General features: G+C 44.9%; 1 protein-coding gene across 1 annotated transcript in view; it reads right to left on the bottom strand.

The window, feature by feature from the left end:
- The window catches only part of LOC124066827 (titin-like), a 105,872-nt gene that overhangs the window by 27,888 nt on the left and 54,746 nt on the right, over positions 1 to 23,238 (bottom strand). Inside the window, exons 96-109 of the mRNA XM_046403602.1 lie at positions 22,859 to 23,161; positions 22,240 to 22,542; positions 21,809 to 22,114; positions 21,175 to 21,462; positions 20,799 to 21,089; positions 20,414 to 20,701; positions 20,033 to 20,315; positions 19,567 to 19,874; positions 19,374 to 19,478; positions 19,009 to 19,206; positions 18,613 to 18,909; positions 17,915 to 18,502; positions 17,477 to 17,779; positions 43 to 17,361 (exon numbers count right to left, since the gene is read on the bottom strand). Of these exons, the coding sequence (XP_046259558.1) occupies positions 43 to 17,361; positions 17,477 to 17,779; positions 17,915 to 18,502; positions 18,613 to 18,909; positions 19,009 to 19,206; positions 19,374 to 19,478; positions 19,567 to 19,874; positions 20,033 to 20,315; positions 20,414 to 20,701; positions 20,799 to 21,089; positions 21,175 to 21,462; positions 21,809 to 22,114; positions 22,240 to 22,542; positions 22,859 to 23,161 (21,180 nt within the window). The remainder of the gene's footprint in view (positions 1 to 42; positions 17,362 to 17,476; positions 17,780 to 17,914; positions 18,503 to 18,612; positions 18,910 to 19,008; positions 19,207 to 19,373; positions 19,479 to 19,566; positions 19,875 to 20,032; positions 20,316 to 20,413; positions 20,702 to 20,798; positions 21,090 to 21,174; positions 21,463 to 21,808; positions 22,115 to 22,239; positions 22,543 to 22,858; positions 23,162 to 23,238) is intronic.

Here is a 23,238-nt window from a genome sequence, read left to right as displayed (position 1 = left end):
CACTGTAAAAAGTCAATTTAACAGCTACTAAACTCATGTTACCTGTAATCTTTGTTCCAGCCTTGGCTTCTTGAGGGACTCCCACTCCATACTCATTTTCTCCAATAACTCTGAAGAAATAAATGGCTCCTTCCTGCAAGTCTTCCACCTTGTAAGTCAATGCATGGCAGTTACTGGTCACAGAGACCCAGGCCTTCTTACTGGCCTCACGTTTTTCAACATGGTAGGCCTTCACTGCATCACCACCATCATTTTCGGGAGCTTCCCAAGTGAGGGTTGCAGAATCTCTGGTCACTGCTGAAACTGTAACATTGACAGGGGGTCCAGGAGAGTCAAGCACCTTGACCACCATGGGCAATGTTGCTTTTCCCAAAGGTGATTGTATCGTAACACAGTACTCTCCAGAGTCATTTCTACAGGACTTCTCAATTGTCAGTGAAGTGCTGGATTCTGTTGATTCAATGGTTCCTCTAACCTTTAGATCAACACCCTCCTTGACCCATTCCACTGATGGGGCAGGTTTACCCTTAAATGGTACATTAATAGTAAATGCTGTACCATGCTTAACAATAAGTACTTTGCGCATCTCAATGTCAACATCAAATGATGGTTCTGCAGTTCTGTCCCCTGCTGCAGCTGCATCTGAATAAGGACTACGCGCACTACAGCCAACTTTGTTTATTGCCTTGACACAGAATTCATATTGTGCATCTGTCTTTAATCCTGTGATGGTGAACTCCAAGTTCTTGGTAAGAGGGATAGCCTCAACCCATCTTGCTAGTTCTTCAGCTGATTCAGGCACCTCCTCTTCCTCTTCATATTCTTCCTCTTCTTCCTCAATCTCTGACTCTGGTTTGTGGATGTAGTCTCTGTATTCTACACTGTATCCAAGAATGGGAGCACCACCATCATCTGTTGGTGGTTTCCAGACAATGGACACACTGTCCTTGGTTGAATTGACAATCTTGGGTTTGGTTGGATGAGAAGGAACAACCAGAGGATCCACTGCTCTGAATGATGCAGATGGTTCACTTGGAGGACTAAGACCAGCTGCATTTTCAGCATAGACTCTAAAGTCATACTCACAACCCTTGCGCAGTTTGGTTGCGACTGTGGTGCATTCAACAACTGGTTCTCTGTTCACACGAATCCAGTGCATAGCAGTCTTCTCACGGCGCTCAATCACATATCCAGTTATCGGGCTGCCTCCATCAATGGATGGCTTGCACCAGGTGAGGGTCATTGAATCTCCACTGATCGAAGTAACATCAACACTAGTTGGAGCAGTGGCAAAAGTGTATGGATCTGTAATCTTTACAAGATCGCTCTCCAGTGCCTCACCAAGTCCATGCTTGTTGACAGCCAAAATCCTGAAGATATATTCATTGCCCTTGAGCAGTCCTGTGACTTTGAAGTATGTTTTTGTGATGTCTCCCTTCACCATTGTCCATGCCAACCGGCTGGTCTCACGCTTCTCAACAATGTAATGTGTAACGTCAGCACCACCAGTCTCTTGAGGAGGACCCCATGACAGAGTGCACTCGTCAGCTGTGAGACCTGTAATCTGCAGAGGTCCTGCTGAAGGTCCTGGCTTATCTAAAACCACACAGTTTATTGGCATAGAAACTGTTCCAGCAATATTCTTTAGAGTCAGGGCATACTGCCCAGAATCTCGTCTGATACAATCCTTTACAGTGACAGAAGTGCTGGTATCTGTTGAAACAATCTGGATTCTGGCTCTCAGCTCAATTTCCTTGCCATCCTTGGTCCAAGAAATAACAGGGGCAGGACGTCCCACAAGATCTGCATTAATCTTGAGAGTTTCTCCTGCTTTAACAGACACTGTCTCTCTGAACTTGACATCCATCATGATACGTGGTGGATCCACATCATCCTTAACAGTAATTGGGCCAGTGTTGTCAGATGGTTCACTAAACAGTCCAGCTGCATTCTTGGCAATGACACGGAAGTCATACTGGCTGTTCTCTGTAAGACTTGTCACATCATAGTGGGTCTCAGGCACATTGGTGAAATTACACCTTGTCCAGCGTCCCTCAGGAAGGTCTCTGCGCTCAATGATGTAACCAGAAACCTTGGCTCCACCATCATACTCTGGTTTATTCCAAATCAAGGAGACCGAAGTTCTGGTAACAGCAGTGATCACAGGTGTGCCTGGAGGATCACATGGATCTCTGGCTGCTACACCTTCACAGGCTTTGCTACATTTACCAATACCAGCAATATTTTCAGCATAGACGCGGTATTCATAAATCATTCCTTCTTCAATTCCATTGACTTTGTATTCTGTATCTTTGATCATTCCTCTGTTGATCTTGGTCCAAAGAATGCTAGAACGTTCCTTCCTCTCCAAATGGTAGCCCAAAACAGAACTACCACCATCATTGACTGGCTCATTCCAAGTCACCAACATGTAAGATTTGGTGGCCAACTTCACCAGAGGTGTGGAAGGAGGTCCTGGTTGTTTAAAATTATACTGAGCAGTGATTCCAGGTGAATCCAGACTTGTACTCTTTCCATATCGGTTGACTGCATATATGCGGAATTGGTACTCTGCTCCATGTGTTAGTCGACCAGCCTTGAAAGATGTTCTGGCAATATTACTTGCTGCCATCTGCCATTCCTGTGTGTTTGTGTCTCTTTTTTCCACAATGTAGTTACTGATGGAACACCCTCCATCATAATCTGGTGGAGACCAGGACAGTGTAATGCTGTCTGAGGTCACAGCATCCACCTTGATACTTTTAGGAGGACCTGGTTTATCAAGGACAACAACTCCTATATCGGCTGTGACAGTACCTGCTGTGTTAGCCAGGGTGATCTCATACTTGCCAACGTGTTCTCTGGTAGCCTCTTTGATGATAATTTTGGATGAGGTTATAGTGTTCAAGATGGTCACTGATGATGTTTGCCTCAAAGGAAGGCCATCCTTCTTCCAAGATACAACTGGCTTTGGCCTGCCTCTTACTGGAACCTCAAGAGTGAGGTCATCTCCAGCTTTCACACTGTATGTGGTAAACAGTAAGTTGGTAGATGGTTCAATTTCAACATCCTTTGCAACCACAGGCAAGCCAAGATCCTTTGGCTCGCTCTTTCCCTTTTCATTGATTGCAAGAACTCTGAATAAATAGGCTTCATTTGGAGTCAGATTAGGAATAGTTGCTTCAGGCACTTTAACTGTGCATGCTGTGCCCCATTTATCTCCAGTTTTAGGCTTAAACTCTACATTGTAGCACATCACTTTGCTTCCACCATCATGAGCAGGTTTCTCCCAGGCCAGTGAGACACTATTCTTTGTCAAATCTACAAGGGAAACCTTGTTTGGTGGCAGAGGTACCTCAGACACTTTGACTTCTTTGGTTTCAGCCATCTGTCCTTGACCATATTCATTAACAGCACAGACTCTGAAGTAGAAGATGCCGCCCTCAGGCAGTTCTTCAATCTTGAATGAGTTGGCTGTGCAGTTGCTAGTGATGGTAGTATAGGCCTTCCGGACAGATTCTCTTTTCTCTACAATGTAATTTGTGATTTTAGACCCACCATCAGTGAGTGGCGTGTCCCAGGCCAGAGTCACTGAATCCTTCTTGAGGTCCTTTACAGCAAAGTTCTGTGGTGCACTGGGTGAATCTAAAATTCTCACTGCAATAGTAGCAGATTTTGCACCACTGCTATTTTCCAACGTTAGAGAATATTTGCCACTGTCAAAACGGTTAACATTGTCAATGACAAGCATGGTATATGAACTAGTGGTGTCAACTGCAGCATGCTCTGTGAGAGTGCCATCAACTTTCTCCCATTTCACTGCAGGTTCAGGTCTTCCTCTGATGGTGACAAACAGACGCAGAGTTCCACCAGCACGAACAGATACCACCTTTCTGAGATCAGCATCCATCTCCATCTCTGGTGCTTCAACCCTGTCAGAAGTAACCACAGTGCTGTGGACATAAGCAGCCTCCCCAACTCCCTCAGAGTTGATGGCACAGACACGAAACTGGTACTCGCCACCCTCTTTCAAATCTGTAATAGTAAATGTAGTGGCTTGAATGCCTGTGGATGGAGTGCACATGGTCCATTCTTTTTCAACTTGTCCATCTACTGCTGGTGCTATTTCTGCCTCCTCTGTCAACTCTGGCACTGGGGTATACTCTCTCATTTCAACAATGTAACTCTTGATGTAGGAACCACCATCAAAGTCAGGTTTGCCCCAGGACAGAGACACAGAAGACTTTGTGTAGTCTGTCACCTTTGGATGATGTGGAGGTCCCGGTGGAGTTGTGGCATCACATGCTCTGTAGAATAAGGACAATTCACTGAGATCTCCAATTCCAGACTCATTCTCAGCAGCAACACGGAACTCATAGAAGTGGTCTGTCATCAGACCTGTGACCTTGAAGTGAGTGTCCACAAGCTTTTGTCTGTTGCATTTTGTCCATCTTACACTATCTTTGTCACGTTTTTCAAGGTGGTACCCTTCAATGTCAGCTCCACCAGTCTGTTCTGGAGCAGTCCATGATAGAACCATAGAATCTTTTGTGATCTGACTTGCTTCCGGTGTTCCAGGAGCACTAGGTGGCTTGTAAGGATTGCATGCAATGATGGGTTCACTCTCAAGATAATCACCAACACCATATTTGTTGGCTGCCCTGACTCTGAAAATATATTCATTTCCAGAGAGTAAATTTGTTAGTTTAAAGTACAGACCCTTGATATTTGGTGCTGCCACTGTCCATGACAATCTACTAGTCTCTCTCTTCTCCAAAACATAATGAGTGATATTAGCCCCACCATCCAGAGTTGGCTCAGACCAGGCAAGAATGCACCTGTCAGCCATGACACCTGTCACCTTCATGGGTCCAGTGGGTGGCCCCGGTTTATCAAGGACTTTGACAGTGATAGGGAAGGTTTTTGTACCCCCTAGATTTTTGAGAACAAGATCATAGTGGCCACTGTCAAGCTTGGTTACATCCTTGATGGTCATGGCTGCATATTTCTCTGTAGTTTTCACTTCAATGCGCAGGGCTTTGTCCATTTCCTTGCCCTCTTTAAGCCAGACAACATCAGGAATTGGCTTTCCATAGATGTCTGCATCAAGAAGCAAGTGTTCTCCAGCATTGACAACAATAACATCCTTGTATTTGGGATCCATTGAAGCTCTTGGTGGTTCAATTTCATCAGTCGCAGTAATTGGTCCAGAGCTGTCAGATGGCTCACTGAAGACTCCTGCTGCATTTCTTGCGATAACTCTGAATTCATATTGCTCATTCTCTGTCAGACCAGTGACAATGTACTCAGTCTCGATTATGTTAGTAAAGTTAGCTCTTACCCAACGTCCATCAGGGGAGGAAAGGTCTTTCCTTTCAACAACATATCCATTGATTTTGCTGCCACCATCATACTGAGGTTTGGTCCACTGAATCTTAATAAAGTTTTTAGAAATAGATACAGCTTCGGGAGCACCAGGAGGGTCACATGGATCACGAGCAACAAAGGACTCAGACACTTTACTGCATCTGCCAATGCCAACAATGTTTTCAGCATAGACTCTGAATTCATATCCAATTCCCTCCTCAAGATTGCAGATCTTGAACTGAGTGTCAGTGATTAGAGTCTTGTTCAGTTTGTTCCACAGGATGCTGCTCCTCTCTTTGCTTTCCAAATGGTAACCAATTACTGGACTCCCACCGTCATTGACCGGCTCATTCCATTCAATTATCATCATTTCCTTTGTTGCAGATTTAACATATGGAGTTCCTGGAGGTCCTGGTGGTTTGTATGGATATTGCACAACAATAGCCTTGGAGTCCAGAGGCACACCCTTTCCATATCGGTTTTCAGCTATGATTCTGAACTGGTATTCAGCTCCAGTCTTGAGCTTGGTGACCTTGAAAGCTGTTCTAGCAAGCTGTGTGGTGACTGACTGCCATGTTGTCGTGGTTGTGTCTCTCTTCTCCACTATATAGTTCTTTACCTGGCATCCACCCGTATACTCTGGGGGCTCCCAGGAGAGATGGACAAATGCATTGCTCACTTCTACAACCTTAACTGGACCTGTTGGTGGTCCAGGCTTATCAAGGATAATGATAGCCACATTCTCAGTGATTGTGCCGGCACTGCTGGTTGCAGTAATGGAATATTTGCCAAAGTCCTCCTTGCATGCCTCTGTAATTTGAATTCCAGTTGTTGCTGCAGTATTTACTACATTGACTCTGGATGTCACCTTCAAAGGTTGGCCATCCTTGGTCCAGGTGACTTTAGGTTTGGGTCTGCCAATTACAGGAAACTCCAGCTTGAGGTCTTTTCCAGCTAGTACACTGTATGTATTAAATTGCATCTTAATGCTTGGCTCCATGGTCACATCACTGGCAATGACAGGTGCAGCAAGTACCTTTGGCTCACTCTTACCCTTCTCATTGTAAGCAATGATGCGGAACAAGTATTCAGTTCCAGCTGTAAGGCCTGTAACTGTGCCCTCACATGTCTTTGTATTTGCTGCAACTCCCCACTTATCCGTACCCTTAGGCTGCATCTCAATTAGGTAGCCACCAATTCTACTGCCTCCATCATGTTCAGGTTTGTCCCAGGACAATGAGGCACTGGTCTTAGTGATATCAGTGAGAGAGACTTTTCCAACAGGCAGTGGTACCTCAGAGGCCTTGGAAGCTGTTTTAGTTTCAACAGCCTGACCAATTCCATATTCATTCTCAGCCATGACTCTGAAGTAGTACATAGCACCTTCAATCAAGTTCTCAACTTTGAATGATGTCTTGGTGCATTTTGTAGACACATTTGCATAAGCTTTCCTGGTTGATTCACGTTTGTCAATGACATAGTTCTTGATTTTGGAACCTCCATCAATCAGCGGGGCATCCCACACAAGAGTGACAGAGTCCTTTTTGACTTCTTTAACTACAAGACTCTGTGGGGCCCCAGGTGTGTCCAGGACTTTAACAACAACAAACTCAGAAACAGAGCCACTGCTGTTTGTCAGACTCAAAGTGTATTTACCAGAGTCACTTCTGTCACATGAGTCAATGGACAGCTGAGTGAAGTTGAGAGCTTTCTCAACCACCACCTTTTCAGTCAGGTCTCCCTCGTCCTTAGTCCATTTAATTTCAGGTGTTGGCCTTCCCTTGAATGGAACATAGATTCTAACAGATCCACCAGCTTTTACAGTGATGCCTTTCCGCAGCTCAGAGTCAAGGTGGATCTGTGGTGGGTCCACCCTTTCCTCTGGCTTAGCTGTTCCAGAAAGAGTCGCTGGTTCACCAACTCCCAGTTTGTTCAAAGCACACACCTGGATCTTGTACTCCTGACCCTCAGTTAGTTTAGTAATTTCATATTTGTTGACTCGCAGACCAGTGGGAGGAGTAACCATGGTCCACTCTTCCTCTTCAGCCTTGCAGACTTCAACAATGTATCCTTGAATGGCGCTGCCACCATCAGACAGAGGCTTACCCCATGATACTGTAATAGAACCCTTTGTGGAGTCAATCACATTCACATATGCTGGGGCACTAGGTTTGTACTTTGGATCACAGGCCTTGTAGTATGGGCTTGGAAGGCTTGGCTCTCCCACTCCAACTGTATTCTCAGCAGCCACTCTGAACTCATATTCATGCCCAGTAGTCAGACCTGTAACTCTAAAGGAGAGATCAGTGACCTTCTGTCTGTTGCATCTGGTCCATTTAATTCCATTTCTGTCCCTCTTTTCAATGTTATAATTAATAATCTCACTGCCACCATCAGTCTCAGGGGCTGACCACGTGATCGTCATGCCATCATGGGCAATGTTGGATACATCTTCTATATGAGGTGGACCAGGAGGCACAAATGGAGTCTTCATGATCACTCCTCTAGACTCTAGTGGCTCACCGACACCATAATTGTTAACTGCCATGACACGGAACATATACTCATTGCCTTCCAGTAATTTGGTGACTTTGTAGCATGTGGTTTCGCAGCTGTTAGAGACAATAGTCCAAGCTAGGCGGCTGGTCTCTCTTCTCTCAATGATGTAGTGTGTAATTGGACTACCTCCATCATGAAGAGGAGCCCGCCATACCAGTGTGCATCTATCTTCAGCTATGCCAGTGATGTGCAGAGGTCCTTCACATGGGCTTGGCCTGTCCAGGACCACAACATTGAATGGAATAGTTTCACTGCCAGCCTCATTTGTCAGCTGAAGTGTGTAAATTCCACCATCAATTCGGACAGAGTCCTTAATGACAATCATAGCATGGTGTTCTGTGTTTTTGATCTCTAGTCTGAGTGTATTCTCAATTGGTTTTTCATCCTTGAACCATGTGATTGTAGGCAGTGGCTTGCCACGGACATCGGCATCTAGCTTTAATGTCTCTCCGGCATTGATGATAATGGTCTTGGTGAATGCAGGGTCAATGGAGAATTTGGGTGCCTCCACCTTATCACTTGCAGTGATGGGTCCACTGTTGTAGGATGGCTTACTGATGGTACCAACAGCATTTTTAGCAATGACTCTAAAGTCGTACTGTGCATTTTCAGTCAGACCAGTGACAGTGAACTGGGTCTCAATCACATTAGTGAAGTTTGCCCTTACCCACCTGCCCTCTGGCAAATCACGCTTCTCCACAGTATAACCAGTGATATTACTGCCACCATCATACTCTGGTTTAGTCCACTGAATGACAATTGTATCTTTTGTCACATGAATGGCCTCTGGCGTGCCAGGAGGATCACATGGGTCACGGGCAACACAGCCTTCTGAGACCTTACTGCACCTGCCAATGCCAACAATATTTTCCGCATAAACCCTGTATTCATACTCAACACCCTCATCCAAAGGATGACTCTTAAAAACAGTCTCATGAATAAGTGTCTTGTTGATTCGGACCCAGAGAATACTATTCCTTTCTTTCCTTTCAAGATGGTAGCCAAGAACAGGACTGCCTCCATCTGTGACAGGCTCATGCCACTCAACAATCTGGTGGTCCCTAGAGAGAGAGGAAATGAAAGGGGTGCCTGGTGGGCCTGGCTCTCTGTATGGATACTGAGCAACCACGGCAGATGAATCCAGACCATGACTCTTGCCAAAGCGGTTCTGAGCAACAATCCTGAACTGGTACTCTGCTCCAGTTTTTAGTCTAGGCACTTTGATGGAGGTTCGGGCACAGCTGATGCTGACATTTTCCCATGTTGTTGTTGTAGTATCTCTCTTCTGTACAATGTAATTCGAAATCTGGCAGCCACCATTGTGTTTTGGTGGATCCCATGAAATAGTGACACTCTGTGTTGTGATTTCATCGAACCTCACAGGGCCAGATGGAGGGCCAGGTTTGTCAAGTACAATGACTTCAACAGTTGTATCCTTCTTTCCAGCTGAGTTGGTGACATTTATACTGTACATGCCACCATCATCACCTGCTGCCTCTTTAATGCTCAGTGTTGTGTGTGTTGGTGTGTTGATGATGTTAACTCTGGTAGTGAACTTTAAAGGAGCTCCATCTTTTGTCCATGATACTGTTGGTTTAGGACGTCCAAAGGTGGGTATATCAACATTCAGATCTTTACCTACATGGACACTGTAGCTACTGAATGCTGGTCGAACATCTGGTTCAAATACTAAATCCTTGGTCATCACTGGACCAGAAAGAACTTTGGGGTCACTCTTCCCCTTATCATTGATTGCTGTAACTCTAAACAAATACTCCTCTCCTGGGTTCAGATTGGAAACAGTAGCCTCCATTGTCTTAAACGTGTTAACACCAGACCACTTATCCTGGCCTTTAAGCTGCACCTCAAGTAGGTACTGCATGACTCTGCTGCCTCCGTCATATTCAGGCTTCTCCCATGCCAAAGAGATGCTTGTCTTAGTTTGGTCTGTAACAATCAAGTTCTTTGGAGACTGTGGCACCTCTGAGACCTTAAGGGGATCAACAGTTGCTGCAGGCAGACCAACACCATGTGCATTCTCAGCAAGCACTCGGAAGTAGTAACTGCAACCCTCCTGGAGTGGCTCAATTTTCCATGACAGAACGTGACAATTTGTCACAACAGCTGCATATGTTTTACGTGTGCTTTCTCTCTTTTCAATGATGTAGTTCTTGATCTTGGACCCACCATCCAACAGAGGAGGTTCCCATGCCATTGTCACTGACTGGTTGGTAATTTCTTTCACTTTAAGGTTGACAGGAGCACTGGGTGTGTCGAGTACACGGACAACAACAAATGCAGATTTGGTTCCACTGGAGTTCTCTGCAGTGATGGTGTACTTCCCACTGTCATTTCTGCCCATTTTGTCAATTACAAGGGAAGTGTAACTACTGGTCACCTCAACCTGTGCAGTCTCTTTAAGTGCAGCTTCATCTTTGTCCCACTTGATGGTAGGACTGGGCCTTCCTTTGATGGGAATAAACAGTCTAAGGGAAGCTCCAGCTTTAATGGTCACAATTTTTCTAAGGTCTGGGTCAATGTCAAGGTCTGGCTCTTCTGCCTTGTCCTGAACAACGATAGCTCCAGAGACATCAGCATGCTCACCAACTCCAACTTTGTTGACAGCACATACTCTAAACTTGTATGACTGGTTTTCTTTCAGGTTTGTAACTTCAAACTTGGTCTTTTTGATGCCAGCTGGTGGAGTGCACATTATCCATTCCTCAGCATGGGCATCTGTGGGAGCTGCTGCACCTGGGGCTTCAGTACTGGAATCAGCTGGCACTCCTGGCTCTGTGGTAGCGCAGTACTCAACAATGTATCCTTGAATCTCACAGCCTCCATCACAGACAGGCTTGCCCCATGACATGAATACTGATGTTTTAGTTGTGTCAGTAACTCTTGGGTTGTGGGGTGGGCCAGGCCTGAAAATGGGATCAAGGGCTTTATAGAACACAGTTGGGGGGCTTGGCTCACCAACACCAACAGCATTCTCAGCTGCAACTCTGAATTCATAGTTATGATTGTCCAGGAGCCCAGTGACCTTGAAAGTCAAATCACAGACTGTTTGCCTATTGCATCTGATCCATCTTACACCTTCCTTGTCATGTTTCTCAATTATGTAGCCAGTAATAGGACTGCCTCCATCTTCAGAAGGTGCCTCCCAGGTGAGCACCATTGAATCTTTTTTAATATCAGAAACTTCCAAGCTCTTGGGTATTCCAGGGGACACATATGGATCTTTGATTATGACAGCTGCAGACTCAAGTGCTGAACTCAATCCAAAGTGGTTGACAGCACAAACTCTGAAGATATACTCATTTCCTTCCAGGAGCTTAGTAACTTTCAAACAAGTATTTTCCACTTTTGGATCAACAACTGTCCAGACAAGTCTGCTTGTCTCTCTTCTCTCCACAATGTAGTGAGAGATCTTGCTGCCACCATCTTGTAGTGGTGGTTTCCATGCAAGGCAGCATTGGTCTTTGGTTACTCCTCTAACAACAAGAGGTCCCTGTGGTTCCCCAGGTTTATCTAGAACCACCACATTGACTTGTACAGCTTTTTCTCCTCCTGGATTTTTCAATAGCAGAGTGTATTGGCCTCCATCTGAAAGTTTAGCTTCTTTGACAGATATGTAAGCTTTGGTGGGTGTGTTCTTGATTTCTCTATGAATCGTGTTGCCTAATTCCTGCTCTCCCTTCATCCAGTGGATAGAGGGCAATGGTTTGCCATGAACATCTCCATCAATCTTAAAGTTGTCTCCAGCATTAACCACAATGGTCTTAGTGTACTCTGGGTCAATGCTGATGTGTGGTGGTTCAATCTCATCCTTGGCAGTGATAGGACCAGTGCTGTAAGAGGGGATACTGAAAACACCAGCAGCATTTCTGGCAATGACACGAAACTCATACTGATTGTCCTGCACAAGTCCAGTTGCAACATATTCTGTCTCAATGACATTAGTGAAGTTAGCCTTAAGCCAACGACCTTCAGGAAGCTCCTTCTTTTCCACAATGTACCCTGTAACTTTTGCACCACCATCATATTCAGGCTTGGTCCAAATAATGGTCACAGAATCCTTGGTGATCTTTGTTGCCTCAGGAGTTCCAGGAGGATCACAAGGATCTCTAGCAACATGTCCCTCAGAGACTTTACTCACTTTTCCTATTCCAACAATGTTTTCAGCATAAACTCTGTATTCATACTCCATTCCTGGTTCCAGACCAGTGGTCTTGAAGGTTTGGTCAGTAATAAGAGACTTGTTAAGTTTTATCCATAGAATGCTATTTCTCTCTTTGCGTTCAAGATGGTAGCCCAAAATGGTGTTTCCGCCATCGTTCACAGGTTCGTTCCAAGTAACCACCATGCTGTCCTTGGTGCAAGCTGCAATGGATGGTGTTCCTGGGGGTCCTGGGAGCTTGTATGGATATTGAGCCACAATGCACTCTGATAGAAGAGCTGGGCCTTTTCCATATCTATTTTCTGCTGTGATTCTAAACTGATACTCTGAGCCAGTTTTCAACCTGCCTGCCTTGATTTTGGTTCTTGCGAGGTTAGGAGATACAACCATCCAGTTGGTTGTGGATGTTTCTCTCTTTTCCACAGTGTAGCTTTTGATGGTGCACCCGCCATCATGGTCTGGTGGGTTCCAGGAGATGGTTACACTGTCAGAAGTGACTTCCTCGACCTTAACTGGACCACCAGGCTGGCCAGGTTTGTCAAGCACAACAATACCAATATCTATTGATGTCTCTCCTGCCGTGTTGCTAAGAGTAATACGATATCGTCCAACGTCATCTTTAGTAGCCTCTTTTATGTTCAGGTTCAGCATTGTGTCTGTTGCATCAAAATTTACTCTGGTAGTTCTCTTCAGAGGCTGACCATCTTTTACCCAGGACACAGCTGCTTTGGGCCGCGCAACATATGGAATCTCGACTGTTAAGTCTTCTCCTGCCAACACACTAAATGTGTTGAACAACATTTTGGCAACAGGTGCAATCACAAGATCTTTTACAATCACAGGGACACCAATTTGACGTGGGTCACTTGTTCCCTTCTCATTTCTAGCTGCTACACGGAACATGTATTCTTCTCCTGCACTGAGTCCACTTATAGTAGCTTCTGTTTCCTTCACAATCACAGCCTGGGTCCACTTATCAACACCCTTAGGCTGGATCTCAACAACATAGCACCCCACTCTGCTGCCACCATCATGCTCTGGCTTCTCCCAGGAGAGGGTGACACTGTTCTTGGTAACATCCTTAAGAGTGATTTTGCCAGGTGGCTGTGGTTTTTCAGACACTTTAACTGATTCACCAGTCTCAATGGGCAGGCCAATACCATATTCATTCTCAGCCAAAACTCTGAAGTAATAATTGCATCCTTCCAGTAGCTGGTCAACAGTGAAGGTGGTGTGATGGCAGTTAGCACTGACTGTGGCATATGCTTTCCTTGTGGACTCACGTTTTTCAACAATATAGTTTTTAATTTTAACTCCTCCATCATTCACTGGTGGATCCCAAGTCAGTGTGACAGCTTCATTTGTTACAGTAGTAACCTTCAGATTCTGTGGGGCACTTGGTGTATCTAGCACCCTTACTTGGACTGTAACAGTCTTGGAACCAGAGCTGTTTTCAATTATGAGATTATACTTCCCACTGTCAAATCTGTTCACATTTTCAATTACAAGTGATGTGTATGATGTTGTGCTGTCAATAATTGCCCTTTCAATAGGCTCACCATCTCCTTTGGTCCACTTGGCCTGAGGAGCTGGTCTGCCTCTGATAGGCACAAACAGTCTAAGTGAGCAGCAAGCTCTAAGACTGACAACCTTGCGGAGTTCAGCATCTAAATCCATCTCAGGTGAAAGAAGCCTGTCCTCTGCCTTGGGATTGCCAGGTACTAATGCTGCCTCTCCAATTCCTTCACTGTTAACAGCAGAGATGTTAATTTTGTACTCTTGGTTCTCTTTCAAATTAATAACGGTGAATGAGGTGGCAAGGAGTCCTTCTTTGGGTGTCACAATGGTCCATTCCTCATCCTCCTCTTTGTCAGGTGGGATACAGGTCTCCACAATGTAGCCAGTGATATCAGAGCCACCATCATATACAGGTTTGTTCCAGGCGACGGTAATTGAGGACTTGGTTGTGTCCAAGATTCTGGGATTGCAGGGGGGGCCTGGCTTGTACAGTGCATCAGTAGCTTTGTAGAATGGACTTGTGACACTTGGTGTACTCACTCCAGCAGCATTCTCAGCATTTATTCTGAATTCATATTCATGTCCAACCAGAAGGCCTGTTACCTTGAACTGAAGATCTTTGACCTTCCTCTTGTTGCATTTCACCCAGCGGAGGCCTATTCTGTCTTTCCTTTCAATATGGTAGTTGGTGATGGGAGTTCCACCATCACTCTTAGGTTCTTGCCACATAACAACCATTGAATCTTTAGTGATAGCTGTCACCTCAGGATTCTCTGGAGGATCTGGAACCACATATGGGTTGTCTGCAATGGTGGGTTCAGAATCAAGTGATTCACCAAGTCCATATTTGTTTATTGCCATAACTCTGAAAATGTATTCATTTCCTTTAAGGAGCTTGGTCACCTTGTATTGTGTTGCTTGCAGGTCTGAAACCACATTGGTCCAAACCAGTCTGCTTGACTCACGCTTCTCAATCACATATCCCTCAATTTTGGCACCACCATCATCTGCAGGTGGAGCCCATGTGAGTACACAATTTTCGGCTGTGACATTTGCCACCTTAAGAGGTCCAAGTGGTGGACCAGGTTTGTCAAGGACTTTAACATTAAAGATGTGCTTAGCAAACCCACCAACATTTGTAGCAGTCAAAACAAATTCTCCTCCATCTAATCTGACAGAATCCTTGTTGGTCAGAGTGGTTGTTAGCTCTGTGAACTTAATGTCCAGTTTCATCGTGTTTTCAACCTCCTTTCCATTCTTGGTCCAAACCATAGATGGGGTTGGCTGACCGGCAATGTCGGCATCAAGCTTGAAGGACTCTCCTGCTTTCAGTAGAATGACATCCTTAAAGATGGCATCAACCATAATGCGTGGCTCAATAATGTCATCTTTGCAGGTAATTGGGTCTGAGGGATCAGAGGGCACACTCACTGCACCTGCTGAATTTCTGGCTATGACACGGAACTCATATGAGGCATCTTGAGTTAGTCCACTGACAGTGAATGATGTCTCAATGATGTTAGTGAAATTGGCTCTGATCCAACGACCAGTAGGCAGTTCTCTTTTCTCCACTGTGTAGCCAGTGATTTTGAATCCACCATCATACTCAGGTTTTGTCCACTGAATAGTGATGACATTCTTGTTGACAAATATTGGCACAGGCTGTCCTGGAGGGTCAACAGGGTCCAAAGCCAGTATTGCTTCTGAGGCCTTGCTGGGCTTCCCAACTCCAGCCATGTTTTCAGCTGTGACACGGAACTCATAGGCAACTCCATCTTCAAGACCAGTGGATTTAAAGATGTTTCCTTTCACAAGACCCTTGCTGATCTTATACCACATGATGCTGCTTCTTTCTTTCCTCTCAACATGGTAACCCATGACCTCATTTCCACCATCAGACACAGGCTCATTCCAACCAATTGTTATTGAGTCCTTGGTAAAGGCAACAACACCAGGAGTACCAGGGGGTCCAGGTACTTTGAATGGGTAAGCAGCCACCACTGCCTCTGATGTAATGGGTGGTCCAACACCATACCTGTTCTTAGCTTTTACTCTAAACTGGTATTCACAACCAGTGGTTAAACGAATAGCTTTAAACATGGTACGAATGACAGTGGAAGACAGCTCTGTCCATGTTTGGGAAGTGGTGTCTCTGATCTCTACCACGTAATTGTTGATTGGAACACCTCCATCATTCTCGGGAGTGTCCCATGCAAAGATGCAATAGGTACGAGATATCTCAACAATCTTAACCGGTCCCTTGGGTGGCCCAGGTACATCGTGTACTTTGACAATGATGTTGTCTGTCACAGAACCAACAATGTTCTTTCCTGTAATGGTATATAAGCCACTGTCAGTTCTACTACATTCACTGATGCTGAGGATAACAGTAGCAGCAGTAACCTCCACACTGGTTCTCTGTGTGAGCTTCAGGGCTGTGCCATCCTTTTGCCAAGAGACAGTTGGTCTTGGGCGTCCCATAACTGGAATTTCAACCTTGATGTCATCTCCTGCTTTGGCAATAATGGTCTTCTGACATATACCACGGAGGTCAAACTCAGGCAGAGAAGTAGAATCCTTGACAACGATGGATTTGCTCTCACGTGGAGCGCTTCTACCTGAGTGGTTGACAGCCATTACGTGGAAAATATACTCTTCATTCTCATTAAGATTTTTCACTGTGAAATCCATGGTCTTGACTGTTGTTACGTGTGCCCATTGATCAGTTCCCTTCTTCTGGGCTTCAAGGACATATCCAGTAATTCTGCTCCCACCATCGTGCTTGGGTTTAGTCCAAGCCAGGCTCACAGAATTCTTGGTGATATCAGTAGGAATAATACTCTCTGGAGGAGTTGGTGCCTGAGATGCACGAATTGGATCCACAGTTTCAACTGCCTCACCAATGCCATATTCATTCTCAGCAGATACTCTGAAGTAGTATTCACAGCCTTCGCCCAGCTCACCAATTCTGACTGAAGTGTTCGGGCAATTTGTAATAGCAGTAGCAAAAGCTTTACGTGTTGATTCTCTCTTCTCAATGATATAGTTTGTGATTTTGGCACCACCATCGATAAGAGGCATTTCCCATTGAAGTGTAATGCTTTCATTGTCAATCTTGACTGGTTTTAGATTAAGTGGAGGTCCAGGTGAATCCAAAACTCTCACGTGTATGGAGGCACTCTTCTTTCCAGCAGAGTTTTCAAGAGTAAGCTCATATTTGCCTGCATCAATCCTTGAACTCTCAGGGATGATCAGCATTGTAAATGACTCAGTGCTATCAATGACTGCACGTGGGATAGAACCACCCTCTTTGGACCAGGTGACTGTAGGTGTAGGACGTCCCTTGATTGGCACAAAGAGGCGAATGGAGCAGCCAGCCCTGATGACAAGTGTTCTTCTCAGTTCAACATCCAGCTCCAAATCAGGTTCAGCTGCTCGCTCCACAATCTCAACTAGTTCCTGAGTTTCAGCAGGTTCACCTGCTCCTTTAGCATTCACAGCACTAATTCTGAAATGGTATTTTGCACCAGATTCCAGCTGGGGCACAACAAACTCTGTGATCCTAAGTGGAGATGAGGGAGTGTCCTTAATCCATTCATCTGTTCCTTCCTTCTTGTGCTCAATTACATATCCAGTAACTTCAAGTCCACCATTATCAAGAGGTTTTCCCCAGTTTAGCATGGCAGTGGTCTTGGTTGTGTCTGTGACTCTGGGATTGACTGGAGGTCCAGGCACATCTGCCAGGCATAAAATAAGTGGTTAATACCTTTTAAATACTTAATGGAACATTCTGCAAAAACTGGCGATTCATCAACTAACATCACACATAATTTAATACCTCTCTTTACTTACAGGCCACAACGATTGTTCTGACAGGCATAGATGGTTCGCTTGGCTCTCCAAAGCCAGCTCTGTTCTCAGCAAGAACACGGAACTCATACTCGATGCCCTCGGTGAGACCGGTAACTTCATAGGTGAGTTCAGCTATAGATTTCTTGGATGCCCTGAGCCATCTCATACCCTTTTTCTCCTTCTTCTCGACACAGTAACCTATGATGTCACTTCCTCCATCCTCATTTGGTCTCCTCCAAGTCACAGTGGCTGAATGTCCATCGACTTTCTCAACCTCTGGTTTAGATGGTGGACCAGGAGGACCTACACAAATAGAAGAAACATATTCAGGAACATGCATTTTCTCTGTTTTTCTTCCATAAACATTTTAGATTTAAAAAAATCAAACAAAGTAGTGAATGTAAAATGCACTGAGGAACATAAACTATTTGTACATACCGAATCTGTCAACCATCCTGACTGCCTCAGAGTGAGATGGCTCGCTGGCACCATACTGATTAACAGCAGAGACTCTGAAGAAGTACTCATTGCCCTGGATGAGCTTATTGGCCACATAGTGACAGTCGATAACCTTCTCTTCCAGGACAGTCCAGAGCAGGCGGCTGGTCTCTCTTTTTTCCAGGGTATAATGTTTGATAGGAGAGCCTCCATCCTCAGTAGGAGCTGTCCAGGTAAGAGTGACTTTCTCAGAGGAGACACCACTGCATTCAATGGGTCCAGGAGCACCAGGAACATCCAGAACTGTGACCTTGACAGTTTCCTCCTTTACACCGAAGGGGTTGCTGGCAGTGATGATATACTCCCCAGTGTCCTTCCTGCTGGCATACTTGATGGACAGAGTGGAGGAAGTTGCAGTAGTCTCAATATGAACAAGATCAGAAGGTTTAAAATACTTTCCTCCCTTTGACCAGTATGAGGTTGGCGCAGGTTTGCCTAAAATGTTTGTTGCAGTGATGACAATAGTATCACCAGCTCGGACGGTCAGACCCTCCTTCACCTGAGCATCAATAATAATGGCCGGTGCAGCTGTTGGACAAAATATGAAAAATGCTATTTAACATGCAATATGCAAAGATGATCACTGACAGTACGTTGACATGTGAGTGAGACATTATTTTAATAGTTTTGTATCTCACCATATTCATCTCTGCAGATAATGGTATCTGTCTGCTCAGAGGGGGGGCTGAGAGCACCAGCAGCATTCTTTGCTCTGATTCTGAATTCATATTTGCAGCCCTCCTGCAGATCGGTTACAGTAAATGCAGGCTCCACAACATTCACATTATTGGCCTTCACCCAGATCTTAGAAGGCAGGTCACGCTTCTCAATGATGTAGCCAGTTAGTCTGTGGCCTCCATCGAATTGTGGCTCAGTCCACTGGAGTGTTACAGTACTTCTGGTGATGCTGATCACATCAGGTTTACCAGGGGCATCTAGTGTTGTAGATATAATAAATAAATGCATAGCTGCACATATTACAGAATTTGTATTTGTATTTTTAATACTTACTGACACTCATATTTTACACTTACCAATGGGATCTAGGGCCACCTGTGGATCAGTGGGAGCACTCGGCCTGCCAGTCCCAGCCAGGTTAATTGCCATGACTCTGAACTCATATTCCAGGCCTTCAGTCAACCCTTTTACCTTGTGCTCCTTCATCCTCAAAGGGGCTGGGCTCGCTCTCTTCCACAACATACTATTCCTCTCCTTGAACTCAACATGGTAGCCTGGATTTATTTCCAAAATGAGGGAAAAATAAAATCTACATTAAGGGCAAATTTCACATGCACATCATATATAGATATCAATTAACATATGTTAATGTACTACAAATAAAACACGTTATAACAGATATTTCTGACATATATAGCTCAATTGTCCAAACCAACTGAACCTGTGATTGGAGATCCTCCAGTCTTCCTGGGGTCAGACCATGCCAGGTAAGCAGAGTCATGACGCATGCTCATGACCTGAGGTGGTGGGGGAGCATCAGGAACATCTGTAGAGAAACAATGATATTGAACATTGAGGAAAAACATTTTTTTAAACCCTCAACATTCAACCTTTAAAAATATATAGTCACTTACTAAATGGATGTTTAGCAATGATGGGCTCTGACTTGAGTCCCTCTCCAACACCATACTTGTTCTCAGCACAAACCCTGAAGATGTACTCTGTGCCCTCATGTAGACCAGTTACCCTCATGGTGTTGGTCTCTACAGTGGAGGACACAGTCACCCACATGTTGGTGATGGAGTCCCTCTTTTCTAGAATGTAGTTGGTGATCTCTGAGCCACCATCATCCTTAGGAGCACCCCACTTCAGTGTGGCACCATCGGCAGTCACATCTTTGAACTTAATGGGTCCAACAGGGATGCCAGGTTTACCCACAACCCTGAAAGGAGACAAGGGATTAAAATATTTTCTCATTTAATATTCATTTAAATATAGTATAGAAAATAATGAATGGACACTATTGAAACTACCATTGCATAACTGAGTTTGAGGAAAATGTTCATTGTGTCCTCCAAGACAGCACAGTTTGATCCCTACCGGATGAAAATGGTGGACTCCTTGCTTCCAGCGCTGTTCCTCAGGGTGATAGTGTATTTGGAAGCATCACTCCTCTGGCAGTCTCTGATCAGGAGGGTAGTGTTGACTGAAGAGGATTCTGCACACACTCGGCCGGTGTCTGTCAGGTCTTCATCATCTCCCTTCTTCCAGCTGACCTTGGGTGTTGGTTTGCCAATGATTGGGATCTTCAGACGGACAGTGCTGCCCTCCTTGGCAATGTAGCACATATTGGGGAGCTCTCGCAAGTCACAGCTGGGATGAACTGCAGAGGGGAGAAATCAATATTTTAACACTCTAAAAAATGTACACACTTTCCTCTATAGTTCTGTGCAGTTTTTGTTAATATGGACAATCACTTACTGATCTGGTCCTTAGCAACCACTGTCAGCTCCTTGGCAGCGCTTTCTCCAGAATCATTTACAGCTTTGACTCTGTAAGTGTACTCTCTGCCCTCCACCAGGTCCTTTGCACTATACTGCATGTTTTTGGACCTCATTAGTTCCCTGTACTTGTCATCACCATTGAGAACCTCCAGCACGTAACAAATGATGCGGCTGCCACCATCAGTAAGAGGCTTCTTCCAGCTTAACGTGCAAGAGTCCTTGGTAACCAACAGTGTCTTAAAGTCCATGACAGGCCCAGGCTCCTCTGAAAAAATAAAAATGTGAGCAGTGAACATGGCATTTACAGGACTAAACAACAAAAGATCAAAAAGGTCAAGTACAAAGTCTAGTATCAAACCCACCAGATGCTCTGACTGAGTCAGCTGTCTCGCAACACTCTCCAGCGCCAAGCTTGTTGACTGCTGACACTCTGAAGCAGTAAGACCGTCCGGCATCCAGGTCTGGCACCTTGAATGATGTCTTATTGCAGTTGCTGGAGACAACAGACCAAGCTTTCCTCTCAGTATCACGCTTCTCTACAATGTAGTGGGTGACCTCATAACCACCGTCAATCAGGGGAGCATCCCAGTAGATGGAAGCACTGTCCTTGGTAGTTTCCTTCACCATCAGATTGACTGGTGGTCCAGGAGTATCTGAAGAGATACAGAGTACAATTAGTGCACACAAACTGAGATTAATGCATTTGCTGTGAATATATAATGATACTACTACACTAACCAAGAACCTTGACAACAATGGTGTACATCTTCATGCCAGCCAAGCTTTCCAGATTTAGGATGTATTTCCCAGCATCATATCTGTTGACATTCTCCACCATCACCATGGTGTCAGTGTTGGTGGATTTGATGACAATGCCCTGGCGGTCCTTGATGTTGGTGTTCATCTTTGCCCAGGTGATCTTGGGAGTGGGACGGCCCTTGATGGTGGCCTGCAGCCTCATGGTGGCACCGGAATTCAGCTGTAGGCCCTCCTTCAGCTCTGCACTCAGCTCTGCCTCGGGAGGAACTGAATGAACACATACAGAGCATGATTTATGAGCTATGATGTGAAGAGAGAGTCTTGTTGTTGCATTAATTCAAATGCAAAGACCCAGTATTGTCCATAAACATGTAGAAAAATGCTGCTCATTTTGTGCTCTCTTCAAAACAGATTCAAAACAGTGCTTTCAGCCTATTTAAATGATTCTTTTCAGTTTTTATTCAGTCTTGGTCACAGTTCAGCTACCTATGAATAAGCTGCATGTTTTCAGGGTTGAGCCAGTTTTAAGTAAATTAAGAATCCAGGTTATATTCTGTATACCTTGTTATGTCATTGCTACTTTGTTCTACTTCCATACAAAACTCACACTTACCAATGATGTCCTTGGCAACATGCTTGCCGGGTACGTCAACTGGCTCACTGAAGCCAACCTTGTTGACTGCAGTGATGCGGCACTGGTACTCAGCCTTGTCAATGAGGTTCTGGATGATATAGTTGGTCTCCTGCAGGTTCCTGGGGACATTACAGCGGATCCAGTCTGTGGTATCGGTCCTCTTGCACTCCACCAAATATCCAATAACAGGACTTCCACCATTGCTGGCAGGAGCAGTCCAGGTGAGGCTGATGGTGCTGTGGGTGGTGTCTGTCACACTGGGATTGAGGATAGGTCCAGGAGGAGCTGAAGAACGGCATATTAACATAGATTAGATTACATATGGAGTCTTTGATGTCTGTGAGAAACAGTATATGCATCATTTAAATGAGAAAGAACTATATAAAGTTTTCAGGGGTTATGGAACTCACTGATGGGATTCTGCGCAGTTGTGCCAGTGGAGGGCTCACTGGGTTTTCCAAGCCCTGCCATGTTGACAGCAATAACTCTGAACTCGTACTCAACTCCCTCTGTAAGGCCTGTTACATCCAGGGTCCTCTCTGTCATGGGCTTTCTGTTCACCTTGGTCCAGCCAATAATCTTGGTCTCTTTCTTTTCCAGCATATACCCCAAGATCGTGGACTTTCCATCATCTGCAGGCTCCTTCCAACTCACAGTCATACGCTCCTTGGTCACATTTGTGATCACTGGGACCTCACAGGGGCCAGGCACAGCTGGAAGTGACACCAGGCTTTAGTTTAGATATTAAATATATATTTCAGGTTTGAAATATGCAACCAAATGTCGACCCAATGTGATAAAAAAAAAAACTTGAATATTTCACAGTAAACAAGTGTGATAATACCTCCTGCTTGTCTTGCTTGTGTTTACAACAAGATAATTAGTCCCGCAGTGGGGAATTTACATTTAAATTAAAACCAGTTAAAATTGTGGTCCTGATTGGTTCTTACTATTGCTACTATTACTACTCACTATTGTTGTTGTTATGTGCATGCATAAGCCACTAGAAATAGACAGATGATGACTTACTGAACGGGTTCTTGGCGGTGACAGGGCTAGTGACGAGGGCATCTCCAACTCCCCACATATTTTCAGCACGAATACGGAATTGGTACTCGTGACCCTCGATCAACTTCTCCACATCAAACTCAAGGACATCTCCCTTAATCTTGGCAGAGACCTGAGCCCAGTTGGCTCTGCTGGTCTCACGCTTGTCCACAATGTAGTTGCTAATGGGGGCACCACCATCCTTCAGAGGAGGCTCCCAGGACATCTTGATATTGGTAGCGAACACCTCCACGTACTTGGCACTGGCAGGAGAGCCAGGCACATCTGAGAAGATACAATGGAAAATCAGCCAACTGAAGACAGCATGCTGCAGGATTTAATTATGAAAATTCCCAGCTTGT

The sequence above is a fragment of the Scatophagus argus genome, chromosome 11 (assembly GCF_020382885.2).
Source record: "Scatophagus argus isolate fScaArg1 chromosome 11, fScaArg1.pri, whole genome shotgun sequence".
Lineage (NCBI taxonomy): Eukaryota > Metazoa > Chordata > Actinopteri > Scatophagidae > Scatophagus > Scatophagus argus.
Note: the sequence above shows the minus strand (reverse complement) of the source record. Positions and strands in the feature narration are given on the sequence as shown.